This window comes from Anoplolepis gracilipes, chromosome 12, assembly GCF_047496725.1.
Source record: "Anoplolepis gracilipes chromosome 12, ASM4749672v1, whole genome shotgun sequence".
In the NCBI taxonomy this organism is placed as follows: domain Eukaryota; kingdom Metazoa; phylum Arthropoda; class Insecta; order Hymenoptera; family Formicidae; genus Anoplolepis; species Anoplolepis gracilipes.
The window spans coordinates 2,613,659-2,632,162 of NC_132981.1; the positions used below are offsets into that span (position 1 = coordinate 2,613,659).

The 18,504-nt window shown below is 31.3% G+C and overlaps 4 protein-coding genes across 4 annotated transcripts; 2 read left to right on the forward strand and 2 right to left on the reverse strand.

The window, feature by feature from the left end:
• Window positions 1–176: 176 nt before the first annotated feature.
• Window positions 177–4,246, reverse strand: LOC140671701 (uncharacterized). The gene is made up of 2 exons (XM_072903239.1): window positions 4,025–4,246; window positions 177–3,674 (listed from the first exon to the last, which is right to left on the reverse strand). The coding sequence occupies exon 2, from the start codon at window positions 3,644–3,646 to the stop codon at window positions 971–973; it is 2,676 nt and encodes an 891-aa protein (XP_072759340.1). The 5' UTR covers window positions 3,647–3,674; window positions 4,025–4,246; the 3' UTR covers window positions 177–970.
• Window positions 4,247–4,790: 544 nt separating this feature from the next.
• On the forward strand, window positions 4,791–5,720 carry LOC140671575 (small integral membrane protein 8). The gene is made up of 2 exons (XM_072902970.1): window positions 4,791–5,049; window positions 5,135–5,720. Exons 1-2 carry the CDS (start codon window positions 4,945–4,947, stop codon window positions 5,294–5,296), a joined length of 267 nt encoding a protein of 88 aa, XP_072759071.1. The 5' UTR covers window positions 4,791–4,944; the 3' UTR covers window positions 5,297–5,720.
• A 645-nt stretch (window positions 5,721–6,365) lies between these two features.
• Window positions 6,366–10,015, reverse strand: Got1 (Glutamate oxaloacetate transaminase 1). Its single transcript, XM_072902969.1, has 6 exons — window positions 9,712–10,015; window positions 8,718–9,008; window positions 8,385–8,641; window positions 8,023–8,300; window positions 7,793–7,935; window positions 6,366–7,673 (listed from the first exon to the last, which is right to left on the reverse strand). The coding sequence occupies exons 1-6, from the start codon at window positions 9,821–9,823 to the stop codon at window positions 7,510–7,512; spliced, it is 1,245 nt and encodes a 414-aa protein (XP_072759070.1). The 5' UTR covers window positions 9,824–10,015; the 3' UTR covers window positions 6,366–7,509.
• A 680-nt stretch (window positions 10,016–10,695) lies between these two features.
• LOC140671573 (uncharacterized) lies at window positions 10,696–18,458 on the forward strand. Its single transcript, XM_072902968.1, has 8 exons — window positions 10,696–11,029; window positions 13,262–13,411; window positions 13,561–13,697; window positions 14,297–14,426; window positions 14,611–15,418; window positions 15,570–15,810; window positions 16,452–16,688; window positions 16,800–18,458. The coding sequence occupies exons 1-8, from the start codon at window positions 10,950–10,952 to the stop codon at window positions 16,862–16,864; spliced, it is 1,848 nt and encodes a 615-aa protein (XP_072759069.1). The 5' UTR covers window positions 10,696–10,949; the 3' UTR covers window positions 16,865–18,458.
• Window positions 18,459–18,504: the final 46 nt, after the last annotated feature.

Sequence of the window (18,504 nt, forward strand, 5' to 3'; positions counted from 1 at the left end):
TAACTTTGAGCCTATTACAGTTTTTATTTAGTAGGCCATAAACTAAGACATATGAAATCACTTGATATTTCATGTCTTAGTTTATGGCCTACTAAATAAAAACTGTAATTATTACTTCTCATATATTGAAGCTTATGACTTATTGAACAAAAAATTAATTAGACACAAAGCTAGATAATGAACAGTTCCGTATTTGCCTATTTCTTTTTAAACCTTATAATTTTTATAAAACATTTTTTAAGATAACACAAAGTTTCTGAAATATTTGTGTGAATCTTTTAAAGTGGCACACCTTGTATATAGATATTCCATATATAATTATACATAAATGTATAATGGAAATTTAAGTAGAAAAATAATTTTTACATTGTTTTTTTATAGAAAAAGTAAAATTATATGGATTTTTTATTTCGAGTGTGTATGTACGTATGTAAAACTTACTTGAATATCTGCCCATTAGTCGAAATGCACGGGTAGTACTCTGTCTCATCCCGATGAGAACGTCCTATTTGTGTACCTGTATTATCTGACTTATCTTAATTATTCTATACTTGTATCATTTGCTACTCTTAGTGTCTAAATAATTGACATCTTTATTTATATTTATTACAATTAATAATAACGTGTTAAGCCATTTAATTATTATACTGTAATTCTTTTTTTTGTGTTAAATGTAAATAAAAATATCAATTATTTTATTCGCAGATATTACTCATACATTTCAGCTAATAGGTATCTCATCTATCCGAGCAAAATTATTAGCCCTAGTGCGTATGTAATATATACAACACGATTAAAAATCACTTCTGTAAAATAAAATTCAGAATCGCGAGACGACATATTTTACAAGAGTTATTATGATTATTTTATACAATGACATAATACAATCATATAAGAGTTTGATTTCGATTAAAAGATATTAATTACATATATTGTATTACATGTTAGATTACATACAATTAATCCACGGCTACATAACCGCGTTCAATTGTAAGATAAAATGTTCTCTCAATTCATTTGTACCGAAATCGTCGTTATCGACGTCATTATTCTCCTCAAAGATGTCTTGAACCGTGCCCAGTACCGTCTCCTCCGTATTATCCGTCACATCCATTTCTTCATAAATCGATTCTAGAGTTTGATTCCTCGTATCCACTTCCGCGACATTATTCGAGCACCGTCCATTATCAGTCTCATCCTTTGTATTGCTTTTTGAAGGACCAGCTCGCGGAGTCACGTTGTTACTTTCGTTGTTGGAATCCGAAGAATTGTTGTGCGTTTGAGGAGTTCGCAATGACGACAACGACGGAAGCGGAAATCCAAAGTCCAACAGTTTGTCGTATCCGCTCGAGCCGCAGATCTCTTTAATTTCCATCGCCATCGCCACAGCTTTCTCGGTATAACCGTCCTTCACGGTGTCTATCAACATTTCGTTGAATCTACTCATCTTCTCGTCCAGGAGCTTCTTCCGCCTCATAGACGTCTGCATGTTCAACATTTTTCTCCTGTACGTATTTGTATTTTTCTCCGCTCGGTCGAGGTATTTCGAGGCCTTCTCCAACTTCCAATTGAGTTCCTTTATTTGATTGTCCTTGTGTTTGATTTGTCCCTCCAGTTTTCTCTTATATTGACTCTCCACGGTTACGGTTTTCATTAATTTTTTATTTGCCTCTTCCAGATAATTCACTCTGTTCGTTAAATCGTCGATAAATTTTTGCTTCAGATCCATGTTCTTTTTATAAACCATCGAGGACGCCGCCCCGTCTGTTTTCGTATTAAATTCGTGCATCATATTTTCCATCTTCTTGGTTTTTACTTCGAGGGCTAAATTTTTATTCTGTAGATTTTTCTCGCAGTTCTTGTACGAAATGAGCTGGTTAGTTAACTTTTTGATAACTTCCTCTTGTACCTTCACTTTTTGTCGTAATTTCAAGGATTCGAACCTGGTAGCACAATTGCTCATTGCTTGTTCAGTAATGCTGCCGATTGTTGGATAGCTATTTACATGCAAATCGTTTTCCTCATCGAATTGCGGTGAAATTAGCCGTGTACATTCTTCATTTTTTATAGGTGAATTGAATAAGAGCTGGTCATTATCTCTTGATGTAATATCGTCAATATGTTCCTCTTTAATAAATGTCTCTTCTGGAGAATCGTCTATCGTTATAATGGATGTAACGAATGTATTATTTCCTTGAGACACACTAGTATCGTTGCATTCTTGGATGGTAAAATCTTTCGTATCTTTAGATAAATCTTGCATAATATCAAATATATTTTCACGATCGCCCGATACTTTGACTGTAAATTTTGTTGTTGGCACAGTGTCGTCTTTAAATCGCGTACTTTCAAACGTCTTGAGTTTCTTTTCAATTCTTTCATTTTCCACTTCCACGATGTTGTCCGAAATATCGCTATCGCTTAATGAATTCGTATCTCGGAGAGACGCATTTCGAATTGACTTTTTTATAGATTTCATAATTTCTTCACGAGTTCTCCTTTTACGTTTTATGGCGGCCCTTATATTTGGGGCGACATGTACATTCTCTCCTTGAAAAGCTTTTTCTACAACCTCAGAAAAATTTTTATTGACCTCTTGATTATCAGGAATACTAACAGCACACTGATCCGTTTTGTCAAACTCAGCTGTTTCGTTGTTATCATAAGACGTACATTTGGGAACGCGCGCACAATCTTCTCCGCTCTCGCTACCGAAAATTATTTCAACATTTTCTGTATCATCAGTTAGTAAACTTCCAATTTCATCCTTGGAGGAATATTTATAATTTATACTTCTGTGTAATATAGGAGTTTGCGTTATCGATTTTTCTAAAACTCTTTCCTTATTATTAGAAGTTGAACTTTCCAGGTTATTGGATACACTTTCTACACAATCACCGTCGCAAATTTGCTTTAATTTCTCTTCTATTTCATCATAACTGTCAAATGAGGCTTGATCAATTTCTCGTTTTACTTCTGTTTTTATAACAACTTCCTTCTTGTTATTAGTTAAATTTTCATCTGCTATACAATTACCAGCAGATCTTTCTGCAATTGCTTGCTTTTCATTGTCACATTCTTTGATATTATCCTCCATTTCCATATTATCATCCGAAATTATGATAATAGTTTCTTGCTGAAGATTGCCTGTAATGTTTCTGTACTGCCTGTAAGATATTTTATTTTCTGTTGTTTTAGGAGAATGATTTACTTGCTGATATATAAATGACTTTAAAGATGGATTGTCAATATCCTGCGAGTCAGAATCTTTTTCCTCCAAAAGGCCAATCGATGAGTGTTCAGTGTCATTTTCTAAATATTCCATTGTATAATCGTTTTCACATTGATTTTGGTTTTTGTAACTTGTCAACTTTATACGCTTTTTAGGGGATTTTCTGGTTGATGTTACTGTAAAAATAGATGGTACAGCATCCTTTTTCAATCTAATTCTGCCATTTGGCGTAATAGACCATTCATTAGGTTCAAAATGTACATGACAAAGAAAAGAATTATTGGATGGCTCCCAATCGGCTCTAGCAACACGTTCCTTCCATATCTTTCTCAATTTTGGATCCCGAGGGAAGCATTTCATAATATATCCTTTCTCACTTCGATTGTTGCAACCAACAGCTGCACAACCTGGCATTTTAATCTAATCAAATGGACAGAGCAACCTGTAAATTTAAAATAATGGCAAAGTTGAAGCGCACTCACATAAAACAAACTAGTGATTGCATTAAAAGAAAAGAAAAAAAAAAAAAAAAAAAAGACGCTACGTTAAAAATATATTGTGTTTTTGAAATGTATTTTATTAGATCTGTCCGTTTTAGTCTCGCACTCTGTCTTTCCTCCTCTCTTCTCTCCCTCCAGAGGATGGAAGTAGATTTTATTGTAAGTGTAAAAAATATATATAAAACGGACAGACTCATAAATATATTGTGCGCTCTTCGCATTTCTTTTTGCGAGAACTTCATGTTTTGCGCCCTTCGACAAAAATGTTTCGCAGAAAAGATCTAAATCTTACCTCTTTTTATGCTTTCTCCCGTATGGGAGAAAAAACGCGTCACGTTAATATTATATCTATTCACGATTGACGCTATCATTCGTAGACTTTCGCGTCATTAAACTCAACGATCTGCGAAGGTTAAGAAATAACTTTTGTATTGTCTAAAATTTCTGCTTTTCTATATTTTCTCAGTATATTTAAGACACTTCGCGATTCCACGCATACGCCGCAACATGGCTGCAACTTATATTTATTGTATATATCTGTGACCAATGAGATTTAAGCGCGGTTTATTTGACTTTCTCGAAATCGACAAGACGGCAAATATAATAAAAGTAAAATATAAACAATTAAATTAAATTAAGAAATTAAATTAAAATGTAATATAATATTTGACAAATGTATTGTAAAATTATTATAAAAATTAATTACAAAGTTATTTTAAAAAATTAATAAATTAATATAACATAAGACATTTTGTTTCCATTATTTAATTTTTAATTAAACATTTTCAAAAGATAAACACAGCCTAAAGATTATTCCGTTGTTTGACACTTCAAAAATTTCGAATATAGTTTGGATGTCATTATTTATTGTTAGTGCAATTAGTTTAGTTAAAAAGAACAGACCTAGTGTCAAACAACAGCTGACCAATAAGCGCTCAATGAACGGTAGAGATGCGTTTAATTGACCAATCAGAACAAAGAATCCTTTGTTTTGATTGGTCAATTAAATGTCACTCCAATCCATGGGTAGGTTTTTTAAACGTACTTTTACAAACTAATCAAACACACGTTCATGATAGATTTCAAAACAGTAGGGTTAGATTTTATTGTTCAATATATTACGTATGTAAATAAAAACACATTGTGTGTTTCAAATGCGAGATATTGCAAAAAGTAAAAGATAGCATATAAATATTGAAAAAAAAATAGAATATGAGTAATAAAAATACTCACGAAACAACGCCAGGTGATGGTTTACGATCTTTAAGAAGCACTTCCTTATTTCGTGCTATCAATTTCGAGTTATACGTCAAACCGGTAAGATTATCTCCCAATACATTTCTTTAATTTCCATATGTTAATTGGACGTTGTCATTGAACGAAAAATTTCTTAATTTTGTAGAATAAAACTGTTATGATCCTCGGTATCGGAGCAATGTTGGGTTGTTCAGGATATATATTTTATATGAATTCCAAAGGTCAAGAGAAAAACGATTATCAAACTATGATCAAATCGGACGATACAGTAGTATTAGTAAGAAAAACTTCCAAGTGGACCGACTGAATAAGAACAATATATAATACTTTGTAGTCTAATTTATTCAATTTTTAACAATATATATATTATATATTGACTATGTACATAGTTTATAAAGATTCTTTTGTGAAAAGTTCAGAGAAATAGCATACTGAATCGTATGAGAAACATTCAAGTAACTTCGTCTATTTTATCCAAAGATTTATAGTATACTAATTAAAATTCTTATAAAAATCTATTAAGTTTTTTTTTTGCCAAAAATTTGTTTAAAGTTTCTATGCTATCGTCTCTGATATTCTGCATGTTAACATCATTATGATACTATTATAAATATCCTAATATTCAACTTGTATATTATTCTTTATATTTTTAATATTTATTACCACAATTATACTTCAATAAAAAATTGGATTTAATTTTTATATATAATTTTTATATTTCACAAATGCCTTTGTAACTAAATGCATTCTACAATTTAGTTTTTTTGCTATATGCCATTATTTGTAATTGTTACAAATTTACATAAAATTTTTTTTAACTTGTATGCAAAATTTTCCTTTACTGAAATGTGTTTCATCATGTCCAATAATAATTAATAATTTTTATAACAAAAACAGTTGCAATTATTATACATCACTGTTTGCATTCTACATAACATCATAAAGATTCTATTAATAGCAACTATAGATGAATGTGTTTACATAATATATGAGAGGCATCCAAAAAAATATAAAGTCAGCAAATGAAAAAATTAAATTAAAAAAATAAAAAAAATTTAATAGTGGCTAACAATATATGCATTATACATAAGAATGTAGATAGATATTGTTAACCATTATTAAATTTTTTTTTATCAGTTTTTTTTATTGCTGATCAGATATTATTAAGTACCCCTCATATAAGTCTAAATTTTCTTTTTACAAGATATCAATTTATAGATATTCTTTTATATAAATTTATACAAATTCTATTACAGCAAATATTGGCATAATTGGCAGTACAGGATATTTCTTTTCATATTCGTATCATGCGTCTGTCTTCTATGATTATTGGTTGGATTTAATATAGAAGTTGGTCATAATTTTTGTAAACAAAATAATTACCACAAAAATATATTCATATTAACTGTTCTGCCATACGTATAAAGCTTTTTATGTGTCACTCCCACTATTCGACTTACATTTGTCAACATGTTTGTTGTGATAAAACTAACTTTAATATGATATGTAATAATTCTAACTAATAAGTTTTCAACAGACAAGGAAGCCCACTCTGTATTCAAGAGCAGTGAGTATCACTGATCCATAGCAAAGTTATTTTTCTACATTCTATGGCATCATCAGTATTTCATATCTAAACTTACTTTCTTCTCTATCTTTTTTTTTAAAACTCAACAATAACAACAAAGAGTATAATTTTTTCCAGACATATGTAAAAATAAAAATTTAAGACATTAATTAAAATAGTATCATGATTAATATCATTATGCTATCCTTCTTGTAGCAATATTATGTTATTACCATTCCTTTGAGAACGCCTCTTTAAATTTGATCTAAATAACTTCTTTTTAAATGATATTTACTGCTAAAATACATTAAAATTATTTTCAATGAAATATAGTACATCTCATTGTGCCTTTGATGATGAACATCTTTTTCTACAAAGTACCTACAGATTTTTTTTATATTTAACAATTTCAATGAAATCACGTTATGAAAGTATGTAATTAAAATAGAATCTCTGACTAAAATTTCTAATAGTAAATAAATTATATCTATAAGTTTATCAGTTTAAAACACTCAAGCAGTTTTCATATTGTCCTATGCTATTGAATAAAATATATATAGTACTACATATTATATAAAAAAGAAGTCTCATGATGCGACATGATATTAATTAATATACAAAATTTGGCATTATGTAATACTTTGCAATATTTTGTGTTTTGTACTTTTGTCTTGTAAAATTTTAAAGAGTAAGAGAAAAAAGAAAAAGCCAAAAAAAAAATTGAAAAATTAAAAATGGAAACAATTTACCACAGGAAGGATAACTGTATCTTAAATACTTCGGTCTCAAAATAGGATGTGCAAACAGAATGTATGATTGCATGTAACAAATTTCGATATTATTCGAAAATAATCGTTTCTCTGAACTAACTTGGTTAAATTTTGCGTACAAATTATTGCCATAGTCTCAATGTTGACCGTTAATTTGTACTTTGAACGCCATGAAGTCTTAGTTTAACACGTACAATCATTCTGTTTTTCTGGGAAGAGCTTTAGCGTTTCATTGATCGCGTTTGCCACATAATCTAGATTGAATTCGTTGAGTCCGCACATATTTATACGACCGCTGCGTAACATGTAGATGTGATAATGCTCTCTTAGATGCTGTACTTGTTTCTCTGAAAAAAAAAAAAAAAAAAAAAAAAAAACGAATAATGAAAACAAATTATTCTATAATTATTATTAATAAAATGCATTTTATGAAGCTAGAAAAATATATACAATTTCTACAACTAACCGTTAAGTCCTGTATATGAGAACATTCCAATTTGTTGGATAATATGATCCCAAGTACCTGGAGTGCCTAATTTCAGCAATCTGTGATGCAAACCTGTTCTCATCTGTTTAATTCTACTCGACATTGTTCTAATATGACCTCTCCTATATAAAAGATATCAAATTAAGTTACGTAATTTAGTATATATTTTATAAGTATCTTGTAAAGAGAGTGTGTGGAATGCATTATACCATTCTTCAAAGAGCTCTGGATTGCTCAACACTGTCGCAACAATTCTAGCACCATGATTAGGAGGATTACTGTACATTCCTCGGATAAGCAATGTCAATTGCGATTTAGCTTCGACCAGTTCCTTCGTATCGGCCAGCACAAAAACTATATTGCCGACTCTTTCGTTGTATAATCCAAAATTTTTCGCGAAACTCTGTGTGCTGATAAATTCGATTCCACGTTCGGCGAACATTCGTACGGCGTACGCATCCTTATCTAAATCTCCACTTGCGAAACCCTATTAAGGGATCATATAGATTACTTGAGTATACTATGGAGATAATTATGATAAAATCATATTATCTATTGATTTAATGTTGACCTGATATGCACTGTCGAATAGTGGAAAGAGTCGTTTTTCCTGTATCACGTCAGCTATTTTAGCCCACTGTTCCGGAGTTGGATCACACCCGGTAGGATTATGGGCGCACGCGTGCAGAATGATTACAGCGTTCTCTGGAGCATCTCTTAAATCATTGAGCATTCCTTCTAGATTGATACTTCGAGTCTTCTCGTCCCAATACGTATATTGGCGAGCGTCTTTAAATCCACCATTAGTAAACACCAGTCTGTGGTTTTCTGTCAGTACAACATACATGGACATTTTAATCGGTAAATGTCAACATGACTAATATATCTTTAAATTTTTACTTACCCCAGGAAGGTATGCTGTAGTAAAAAGTATCATAATGCAAAACATGACTCAAAAATTCAGCTGCGACTCGCAATGCACCGGTACCAGAAAGCGACTGAATGCCAAAAGCACGACCTTGGGCGATAACAGGAGAATTTGAGCCTAGTAACATACTCGTAGCCGCCGTACTAAATGCATCCAAACCGAGAACTGGTAAATATTCGTGATTCTGTAGATTGTCTGCAGCAAGTAACTTCTCCACCTTCTTTACAACTGGCAGGACCCATGGTTTGCCCTCCTCAGTGCGATAAGCTGAAAAGAATAATATTGCGTGAGTATATTTTGAGACAAGTTGCATAAACCTCAATAATTAATTAATTGGTAATGTAAAACAATATATGTAACATGAATTATAAAGAGGAATGTAAATTAAACTTTTTTAATTTTTAGATATAATATTTCCTATATAATATGTTTTAAAAATTAGTTATTATTGTTTACATAATATAAAAATGTAAACAATTTTATCAAACTTAATATCATTGGATAGAGTTGATTAATTTTATCTTTATCTACTGCCTTAACAAAACAATCAAGTGAAAAATGTATTTGTATTATCTGTATATATATTCTCTATATGTACCTATATACATGTATGTATGTGTGTGTGTGTGTGTGTGTGGTGTGTGTGTAAATGGTAGATAGCACGTATTATGTAATCACTTTGGAGGTGACCCAAGAGCACAAAGTATAGAAAAATAGACACACAAAGTATACTATATACATATATTGTGATTTATATTATGCTAATCTCTATACAAATAATAATGTAACATGTTTTAAAAAGCAAAAGCGTTACTATGAAAAATCTATACACATGAAATCGGCGTGTTAAAATAAAAAAAAAGAAAAAAAAAAACAAGCTTAAGTAGTTTTAATATATAGCGGCGATTTAAAAACAAAATCATGGTACATAAATCGTAAGGAATAAAAAAAACAAAAAGCAGTAACGTACCTCCTATACTTAAGTTGACTTTATTGTCATGAGCGTCGTCGACGTATGCCTTTTGCAATGCGAAAACCTCGATGGGAGGTCCCAATTTTATTCCCGTAAATCTGGTACTCATGTCGAGCGATGCAACGACGTAGCGAATGCGACAAAAAACGAAGAAATTGTATGCGCGAAATTAAAATCCAATTCGCGTTCAAGTCCGGGGGGTCGGGACGCGATAAATAGGAGAGTACGCGAAAGCCTATGTGTCAAACGTAGTCGCGCGCGCGATATCTGGCGGGGATATATATATATATATATATATATATATATATATATATATATACAGAATATATGTATATATATAGTGTGTGATTTTTACCCCGCTGTATCAACTGACGTAAGAGGGCACGGGACTGGTGTGTTTATTTTGTAAAGAGATTACATATTTTTCACCTTCATATGCAGCGATTCTCAAATGCAAAAATATGTCGCGAGCCTTAAGCTAAATACATATCTGCCTGCAAACTTTGCGTACAAATAGACATATTGACCGAGGGTGTGAAAAATTAGAGCGATATGATTGATTTTTCCATGCGTATCAAATTATTACATACATATATGCGACTATGCGTAAGCTGTTTGACAGCTGACAGCTGATAGCTTAAGGTCTGTCCATGAATTCGGACCGAGAAACGTATAGCCAATCAACTTGCAGTTTTTATGGAAAACGCAGTTTTACTGGTCGCACATTTTTCGGACTGCATCGTGGATACAAGTCTTTTAAAGTCAATCAACCTACATTGAGGATTGAAAATTAAAAATTGAAATTTGACTGATAAAAAGAAAAAGGCCCTAAAAATTTCTTTTTTCCGATCGGTCAAATTTTAATTTTTAATCTATTTAATGCACAGTCGGATATAGGCTTAAGGAGTAGAAAAATCAACCAATCCCGTCTGGAATAGGCCTATGAAAGTCGAGGAGCCCGTCTTGTGATTGGTGCCTACGAATACCCCGTCAAAAATCCGCTTCAGTCTGTATTTTACGAAAGTGTAATGTAACATTTTATTCGAGCGAGGCAGTTTTTCACCCTCGCAGGTTCGCGCAGAAGGTATAATGATCCCGGAAGATCGAGACGAGGACGTAGACTTTTTTTTCGTCTGATAAATAATTGCCAAAGTGACACGACATACGACATACCCATGATATTCGCGACCTCGGTACCTTCGTGAATGCCAACTACGTGATAATCGCTGCGATAAATGAGCTTGCAGGACAGTCTGTTTTCCGAGGATGTCGAGTACGACATAACCGTCTTCGTGAGGGATAAGACGCGCAAAAGGTACGTGTGAACAATTGTCACAACACATGCGCACGAAATGAGGTATCGACGTCGAGGCCGACGAAATCCTTGAAGGTTAGCTTCTTTATAATACATCCGTCAGCGACTACGAGAAACGTGATTCTAAGGTCGATCTTGCGTGACTACTTTGATACGTTACTTTATTTAGACATATATGTATATATATATATATATATATATACACATCATATATGTATGTATGAATAAAGTGAATATATATGCATATATCTGCCGGCAAATTAAACGAATACGTATGTATATTGCATGTCCTCCGCACGAAATTGCCTACCCGTGAGTGGCTTAATATAGATTTTATAAATAGCCTAACGTCGATAAACCATCTTCACTAGAGCTACGAAATGTAAGGTATGCGAGTTTCTTTATGTGTATATATATATATACAATTTTTTTTCTCTCGCAATAATGTATCTAATGATAGATAAACTTGCACAAATGTCAGTGAAAAAATGTCAAAATTAGTTGACGATTTATATAATACGACGAATTGTAAATAAATAAGTAAATAAATAAACACACACACACACACACACTTATATATATATATTTATTTTATTTTATTTTTTTATTTTTTACTATTTTATTTTATTTATTTATATTATTTCTCTCTCTCTTTCTATACATACATATATATATATATATATATATATATATAGAGAGAGAGAGAGAGAGAAAGAGAGGTGGGGGGGGGGAGAGTAGTGGTAATACAGTTGTTGGGAATGGTTTTTTTGCAAGTTTTTAAATTACATTATTTATATTATTTATATTGATTAAAAATGACAAACATAATTAAAATAGTGGTTAAGAAATACCAGAATTATTAACAATATAAAGTAAACATAAAGTGTTAAAACTGCACATTCAGAAAAAAAAATATTTGCATTAATATTGCAAAAATGTCTTAATGTTTTAACATAAAAATGATTTGAGAGACTTAATTTCGACTACATATATATTGTGGCTGTCTAAATTTCGTATCATGTAAAACTATGAAATCCAGGATATATTAGGAATATATTATATGAATGTGATCAAATAAAATTTTATAGCAGCTTTTGAAAAGATACTGGATTGTCATTTGTGAAAACTAATATATATGTATGTAGGAAAAACATGGAATATTTGAAATTCTTAGGGAGTTTGTTTATATCTGGAAAAATTGTTATGGAATTCTCATAGAATTTTATTGGAATTAGGAAATTTCTAAAAAAATTCTCTCTTTAATCATTTTGCTCTTATATTGCAAATTATAAATATGTTATCAATCTTTTTTTATATTTAATGTCTTAATAAAATATTGAATATGCAATATATTCTTCATTTTAATTTTTAGCGATAAAAATGTTATGTGAAAGTTAAAAATTGTTATCTTAACAAAAACTATTCAGTTTTTTTTCCAATACATTTGTAAATGTAACACTTGAAATTTAAGTGACTTTGTGTTTTTTCTTCGTATAAGTAAAAAACCGTTAGAAAACGTGTATAATAAAAAAATTTATTTTAGAAAATTGCACCAAAAATCTTTAAAATATTCTCTTTATTTGAATTTTGAAAAAAAATAACTACAAAATTAAGCAATTTTTTAAGATTTGACAGTGGTATGTGAATGTAATTTTTCAATACCATGGCGTAAATAAAACCAATCATGATCAATATTGACAGTTTATATTGAAGCATGTTGCACGTGGTCGCGCGTTGTGACAGATCCGGCCAATCACACGTGGTCGTACGTGTAGTTGCGCAAATTCGGTAATCGCGTAATCACGTGCGTATACGCGATATATTACGTAATAAAGCAGCATTTATTCTATGTTTTTTTATAGTTCAAAGCACGATAACGTAATCAAAACTGCTGTCTCACTCTCACTTGAATATTTTACGCCACGTTTATTTAATAATACAGATATGTTATATTCATTATGAACCGTAATTTCGTTGTAATGAATAATTAAAAAAAGAAAGAAAGCTTTTGGTGCGACCGCCAAAAATCATATGTATAAGTCGCTACATAAGTCGGGTAACGAACGAGAGAGAAAGTGAACGCGCAAGTTACATAAAAGTTAGCCAGGGCCTTTATATCCCCTCTCTTTTCTTGTTCTCTTTCTCTTTCTCACGTAAGGCGTTACGTTCATCAAACGGTTGCTCGATCTCACTTTCAGCGAGTCAAGACACGCGGTCTTTTCACTTTTGCAGAGCGCTCGTCTTCCCGCCCGTCAACAACTATCGCCGTTTCATAATTCACCAGCTGGTGCAGGATCGCTTTCCGGACCTGTTGCACACGTTCTCGATCGGCCAGGCCTCGGCCAGACGTACCGTGGTATGCTACAAGAGCGACGTGAGAAGGTATCAGGGAAAATCGTATTCTTCTCACATTAAAAAAATTTTTTTGTCGATAGTGTTATCGAATGTGATGAGTTACAGTCTTTAGCTTAATGATGTAATGCTTATAAATAATGTATAACGAGCATGTAATATTGTTTTCGTTTGTAAAGAGATTGGGAGCCAAAGCCGAATGCTCCTGAGTGCAGGACAAGCCTTGTCACAAAACGAATGGATACACCGACTCGCGGGATGGAAGGCCGACAATCACCTTCGATGTCTCCAGAATGCAAGCAGCTGCAGCGACAAGGTGGTGATTATAAGAATAAGTAATGCATAATTAATAGAAGCACAAGAGACAGGGTCCTCCTTGGAAAAATAGAAAATCTGTATTTCTCAGAGAATGTTTTTATATCTGGAGAAATCAGAGAATTTTCATGGAATTTTATTGAAATTCAGGAAATTAAAAAAAAATTCTCTCTTTGTTATTTTATTTTTATACTGTAAACTATAAATATATATTTATCTCTATTTATATATTCAATGTCTTAACAAAATATTAAATATATAGTGTATTCTTTATTTTAATTTTTAATGATATGAAAATGTTATAAAAGTTAAAAATTTTTATCTTAATGAAAGCTATTCAATTTTTTTTCAGTACATTTAAGCACATTTTTAGCACTTGAAGCTTAAGTGACTTTGTGTTTTTCCTTCTTATGAGTGAAAAACATTAGAAAACGTATACAATAAAAAAATTTATTTTACAAAATTGCATTAAAAGAATCTTTAAAATATTCTCTTTACTTGAAATTGTGAATAAAAATACCTAGAACATAAGAGAATTTTCAAAAATATTTTACACAATATAAGGCGTTGATACATGTATATATATATATATATTTTCAGCTAAATCAGTACCAACGGTCGAGATTTATAGGCCACCGGCAGCCAGGAGAGCTAACAATTGCTCGCAAATGACCGGGACACAAACGCAGACACAGTTGCAATCAAATAGTACAGATTCTTCTTCGGTGAAGTAAGATTTATTACATTTATTGAACTTATTAAATTTGTTAAAATTATTAAATTCACAGACAATCACTTTTAATTTCAATACTCAAGAATAAAAAATCAATACGTTTTTCGCTTTATTACTGTCACGATTCTTACACGATCGCGATGCTAAACTATTCCAAAATATATTGTTGTTTCATTTATAGGAATGTACGGCAGAAACGACCGGATCGTGCGGTTTATGTACCTAGACATCGAAGAAGCATGGAGGAGAGGAGATCGCAAAATCCTAAAGTTTCTTCAGCAAATCACACGACGTTAAACGAAGATCTGAGTACGAACAATAATTCTAGACTGCAAGATACGTGTTATATTCGACAAGGTATAAGCGGTGATTCGGACTTGGATAATCGAATCGTTGAGAGCCGCGACATGGAGATCGAAGATCCAGAGCCACTTTCGCGAGAAATCTCAGGAGATGTGGTCACCTTAGATTCTAGGAAAATCTCCGACGATACGCATGATAATACTAAATATACGCGTAAACTGTTGGAAGAACTAAAAGAGAATGGGCAGACTTTATCGGAAGAGGAAGCAAGAACTATCGCGGCTGATAACCCTAATGAAAATAGCGATAATTATAACGTATCAAAATCATCTGACAAAGTCGAAATTAATGACGAACCGATAAAAACCGTAAAAGAAAACCAGTCTTTGATGCAACATTTAGATAACGATACGATAGATAATGAAAATAGGCAATTAGTTGGACAGAATGTGGTGCCGGACGTTCTAATAATTTCTGATAATATGCGAATGAAACCGGAACGATCCGAGCAGGCCCTTCCGATTCTCGCAATACCACCTGAGAAAAAGGTAAAGAAGATAGAAAGACAAAAGAGTAAACCGGTTCCACCGCCGTCTCCGCCCATGAAGATAAACCGAGACGAATGCGATTGGGATAGCTTGTTCGACGATAATGGCGATTGTCTAGATCCAACGTTGATAGAAGAGGTCAGTATATATCTCTTAATGCTTATAATATTTATATTTAATATATATCAATGTAAATTTTACCTTTATATTTAATCAAGTCTTTGTCTATTCTGTTACTTGTAACAAAAATTGTAATTAATCTGTAATATTGTAATTGTAATCTCTTCAGCTTACATCGGCAGTAGGCGAGGTGACGATAGAACAACCAAAGAACGATTACAAGATGTACAGCAAACAGGTCGAAGTGTCTAGTGACGAGTTTGCGCACGTTGTAGAGATTTACAATTTCCCCTCCGAATTCAAAACTAGCGATTTGGCGGCTGTCTTTAGTTCTTTCAAGAATGGTGGCTTTGAACTAAAATGGGTGGACGATACCCACTGTTTAGGAGTTTTCAGCAGTCCTCTCGTTGGTATACATGTATTTGATATATTTGATAATTTATATTTTTAATGGTCAGAATCTTTATACTTTTAATGATCAAACCTTTTCTTAGTATCTCCATATGCTTGACATTTTTTTCTATATTTATATAGATAATATGCATAGAATAAAAATTAAATGTTATTAAATGTGGATGATTAAAAGATATTTTCATGTAATTTGTCATTAAAACTTATTGAGAATTCAGAAAAAGTGCTAAAGATAGAAAGTTTCTTTTCTATGTTTTAAGAATAGAGATGTTGATTAAAATGATGTAATATATAATTTGTAATAATAATTTTCATTTTTTAAAAATAGTTTGAAAATATTAATTAGAATATTAATATAATAATTAATTAGAATATTAATATAATAATATATAACAATTATAATATAATAATAAAAATAATAATATAATAATTAGTAAAGGTTTTCTCGAATATTATTTAGATAATTATATTCAAGAAAATGTTTACTGACATTTGCATGCTTGATACTAATAGTACAACAATTGGCATAATATGTACATTTACAATTGACGATATTTGACAACAGTTTTATTGAAATTAATTATAACCAGATGTATCACAATTAACTATATTCTTTTTTTTCTTTAATTACTTTTTTAAGCTGCTGAAGTATTAGCGTCGAATCATCCATTTGTGAAAACGAGACCGCTTAGAGAAGCCACCGCCTTAAGTAAAACGAAAGCCAGAAAAACCGCAGAATTTCTGCAACCTTATAGAAATCGACCTGAAACATGCGCCGCTTTGGCCAGACGATTAGTTACAGGCGCGTTAGGCGTGAAACTTGCTACAGCCAGGCAGGAGCGTGAGCACGAGAAGACTATATTGCGTGAAGCAAAAGGTAAAAATTCTATGAACATGATGTAAAAGAAATAATATATAATACATATTAATATATTAAAAATAAATAATGCTTGAAAAGAAGTTACTGAAAGAAATTTCTGCATTACAGAGAAAAGACGATTGGCTAATAAGCAACGAGAAGATGTTTGGGAGGGCATAATACCTGCGAAGTAACATTACGCAATGCTAATTTACAGGGATGGTTTGTACCTCGTTGTATTACTGTGTATTTGTAATTGCATAGTCTGTGCAGCCTGTATTTCAAGGCTCGCATAATGTTGGGTCTTTTCCAAGCAAGAACACACTATATTACATTGTGTTACACTTGTGTAAGGTACTTGCTGGAATGGACGAAATCCTAAGTTTAATTTCTAAGAGAGTCATCAGAGTGCATTACAGAGTTTTCCATTTTTATCGTTAAAAATATGAACAATATAACAAGTGTTATTGCTACATCCACATCCTCTATCAGATAATCTTATTTTTTAATAACACAGATTGATAAAGCAAAGAGAGAATTGCATAATAGATCATTACTAAAAGAATATTAATATAATACTCTATTGATTATTAATAGATTAATAATCAGTCATTTTGATAAGATAATCTAAATTTTCATAAGAATATTTTTATTTGAAATTTTATTTGAATTTATTTTAATTTTCTTTTTATATAAATTGTACGGATGATAAATCGTAAAATCACAAATTGTTTAAATATAAAATTACATATAAAATTTTATATTAAATATAAAATTTCTTGAAATGTTGATAAAACATGTTACATACTTGTATTTAGTTTTTTTTACAGTGTTGAGCAGTGTGTCACATTTGAAACATACAATGTCACATTATGCTATTTGTGTACTTTGCTGGAAAACACCCGTTACTCTCGCGTTAACGTACAGTCAACGAATGTTAGATTTTACCGTAAGAAATTTGTAACGCGTCTGCGTATATTTGTGCCTTACTCATCTATCCTCTCTATATTGATAAACAGGAAATTAAATATACCACTTTTTTGATTTGTCAATTAAAAAACCTCGCGTTAATTTATCACTAGATGAGTTTGGCATGCAAATATTATGTAGTTGGTAAATATCCTGCTTAGAACATTTTAAGAAAATTATCAAGACAATATCATCATTTTATATCATAAAGAAAAAAGACCAGCCATGCACTATATCTTTATCAGGCAAAAATTTAATTTTTTTTTAATGAACATTTGCAGTAAAATCATGATTTTCTTTACAATGCTAAAACCAAAAATGTCAAAATTGTAGTGGTTTATATATGCATATATTAAAAAAAGATAATTTTTTTACATTACCTTAATATTTGTCTCAGCTTGTTATTAAATTTATACACAGCAACATATACGATAATATATAGTAGATTAATCACGAGACAATAAGTGGCAATAGAATTCTTTCGCGCATACATCGATTCATCATAGTGATATATTAAAATATATCTTTACAAAGTTTTATAGAGACCGACGACATATATTTACTGAAGATAATTGTAGCATATATATAAAATTTATTATATATATGTACATTAAAATTATATATTGCAGAATGAAACATTTTATAATTCTCTGACTTAGGCCACTTATATCATATATTTGTTACATAATACAAATGTTACAAATCGACGCACAATCACATTATCTATTCATATTACAGAGTTGCTGAGTATAACGAAAACGGATTGTATTTTTGTATATATAATTGTTACTGATATGAAATAAAGATGTGTATTGTTTATATCCCTGGTTAACATATGTACATGTTACCTGTGTGTTGATATTAT

Excerpts from the sequence above, each read along its gene's own strand:
- LOC140671701 (XM_072903239.1), bottom strand. The coding sequence starts at position 3,646 with ATGCCAGGTTGTGCAGCTGTTGGTTGCAACAATCGAAGTGAGAAAGGA.
- LOC140671575 (XM_072902970.1), top strand. The coding sequence starts at position 4,945 with ATGAGTAATAAAAATACTCACGAAACAACGCCAGGTGATGGTTTACGA. Across the intron at positions 5,050-5,134 it reads TCGAGTTATACGTCAAACCG|AATAAAACTGTTATGATCCT; the intron begins GTAAGATTATCT and ends TTAATTTTGTAG.
- Got1 (XM_072902969.1), bottom strand. The coding sequence starts at position 9,823 with ATGAGTACCAGATTTACGGGAATAAAATTGGGACCTCCCATCGAGGTT. Across the intron at positions 8,642-8,717 it reads CTACAGCATACCTTCCTGGG|AAAACCACAGACTGGTGTTT; the intron begins GTAAGTAAAAAT and ends TTGTACTGACAG. Across the intron at positions 7,936-8,022 it reads CCAGAGCTCTTTGAAGAATG|GAGAGGTCATATTAGAACAA; the intron begins GTATAATGCATT and ends TCTTTTATATAG.
- LOC140671573 (XM_072902968.1), top strand. The coding sequence starts at position 10,950 with ATGAGCTTGCAGGACAGTCTGTTTTCCGAGGATGTCGAGTACGACATA. Across the intron at positions 13,412-13,560 it reads TACAAGAGCGACGTGAGAAG|AGATTGGGAGCCAAAGCCGA; the intron begins GTATCAGGGAAA and ends TCGTTTGTAAAG. Across the intron at positions 16,689-16,799 it reads TATATTGCGTGAAGCAAAAG|AGAAAAGACGATTGGCTAAT; the intron begins GTAAAAATTCTA and ends TCTGCATTACAG.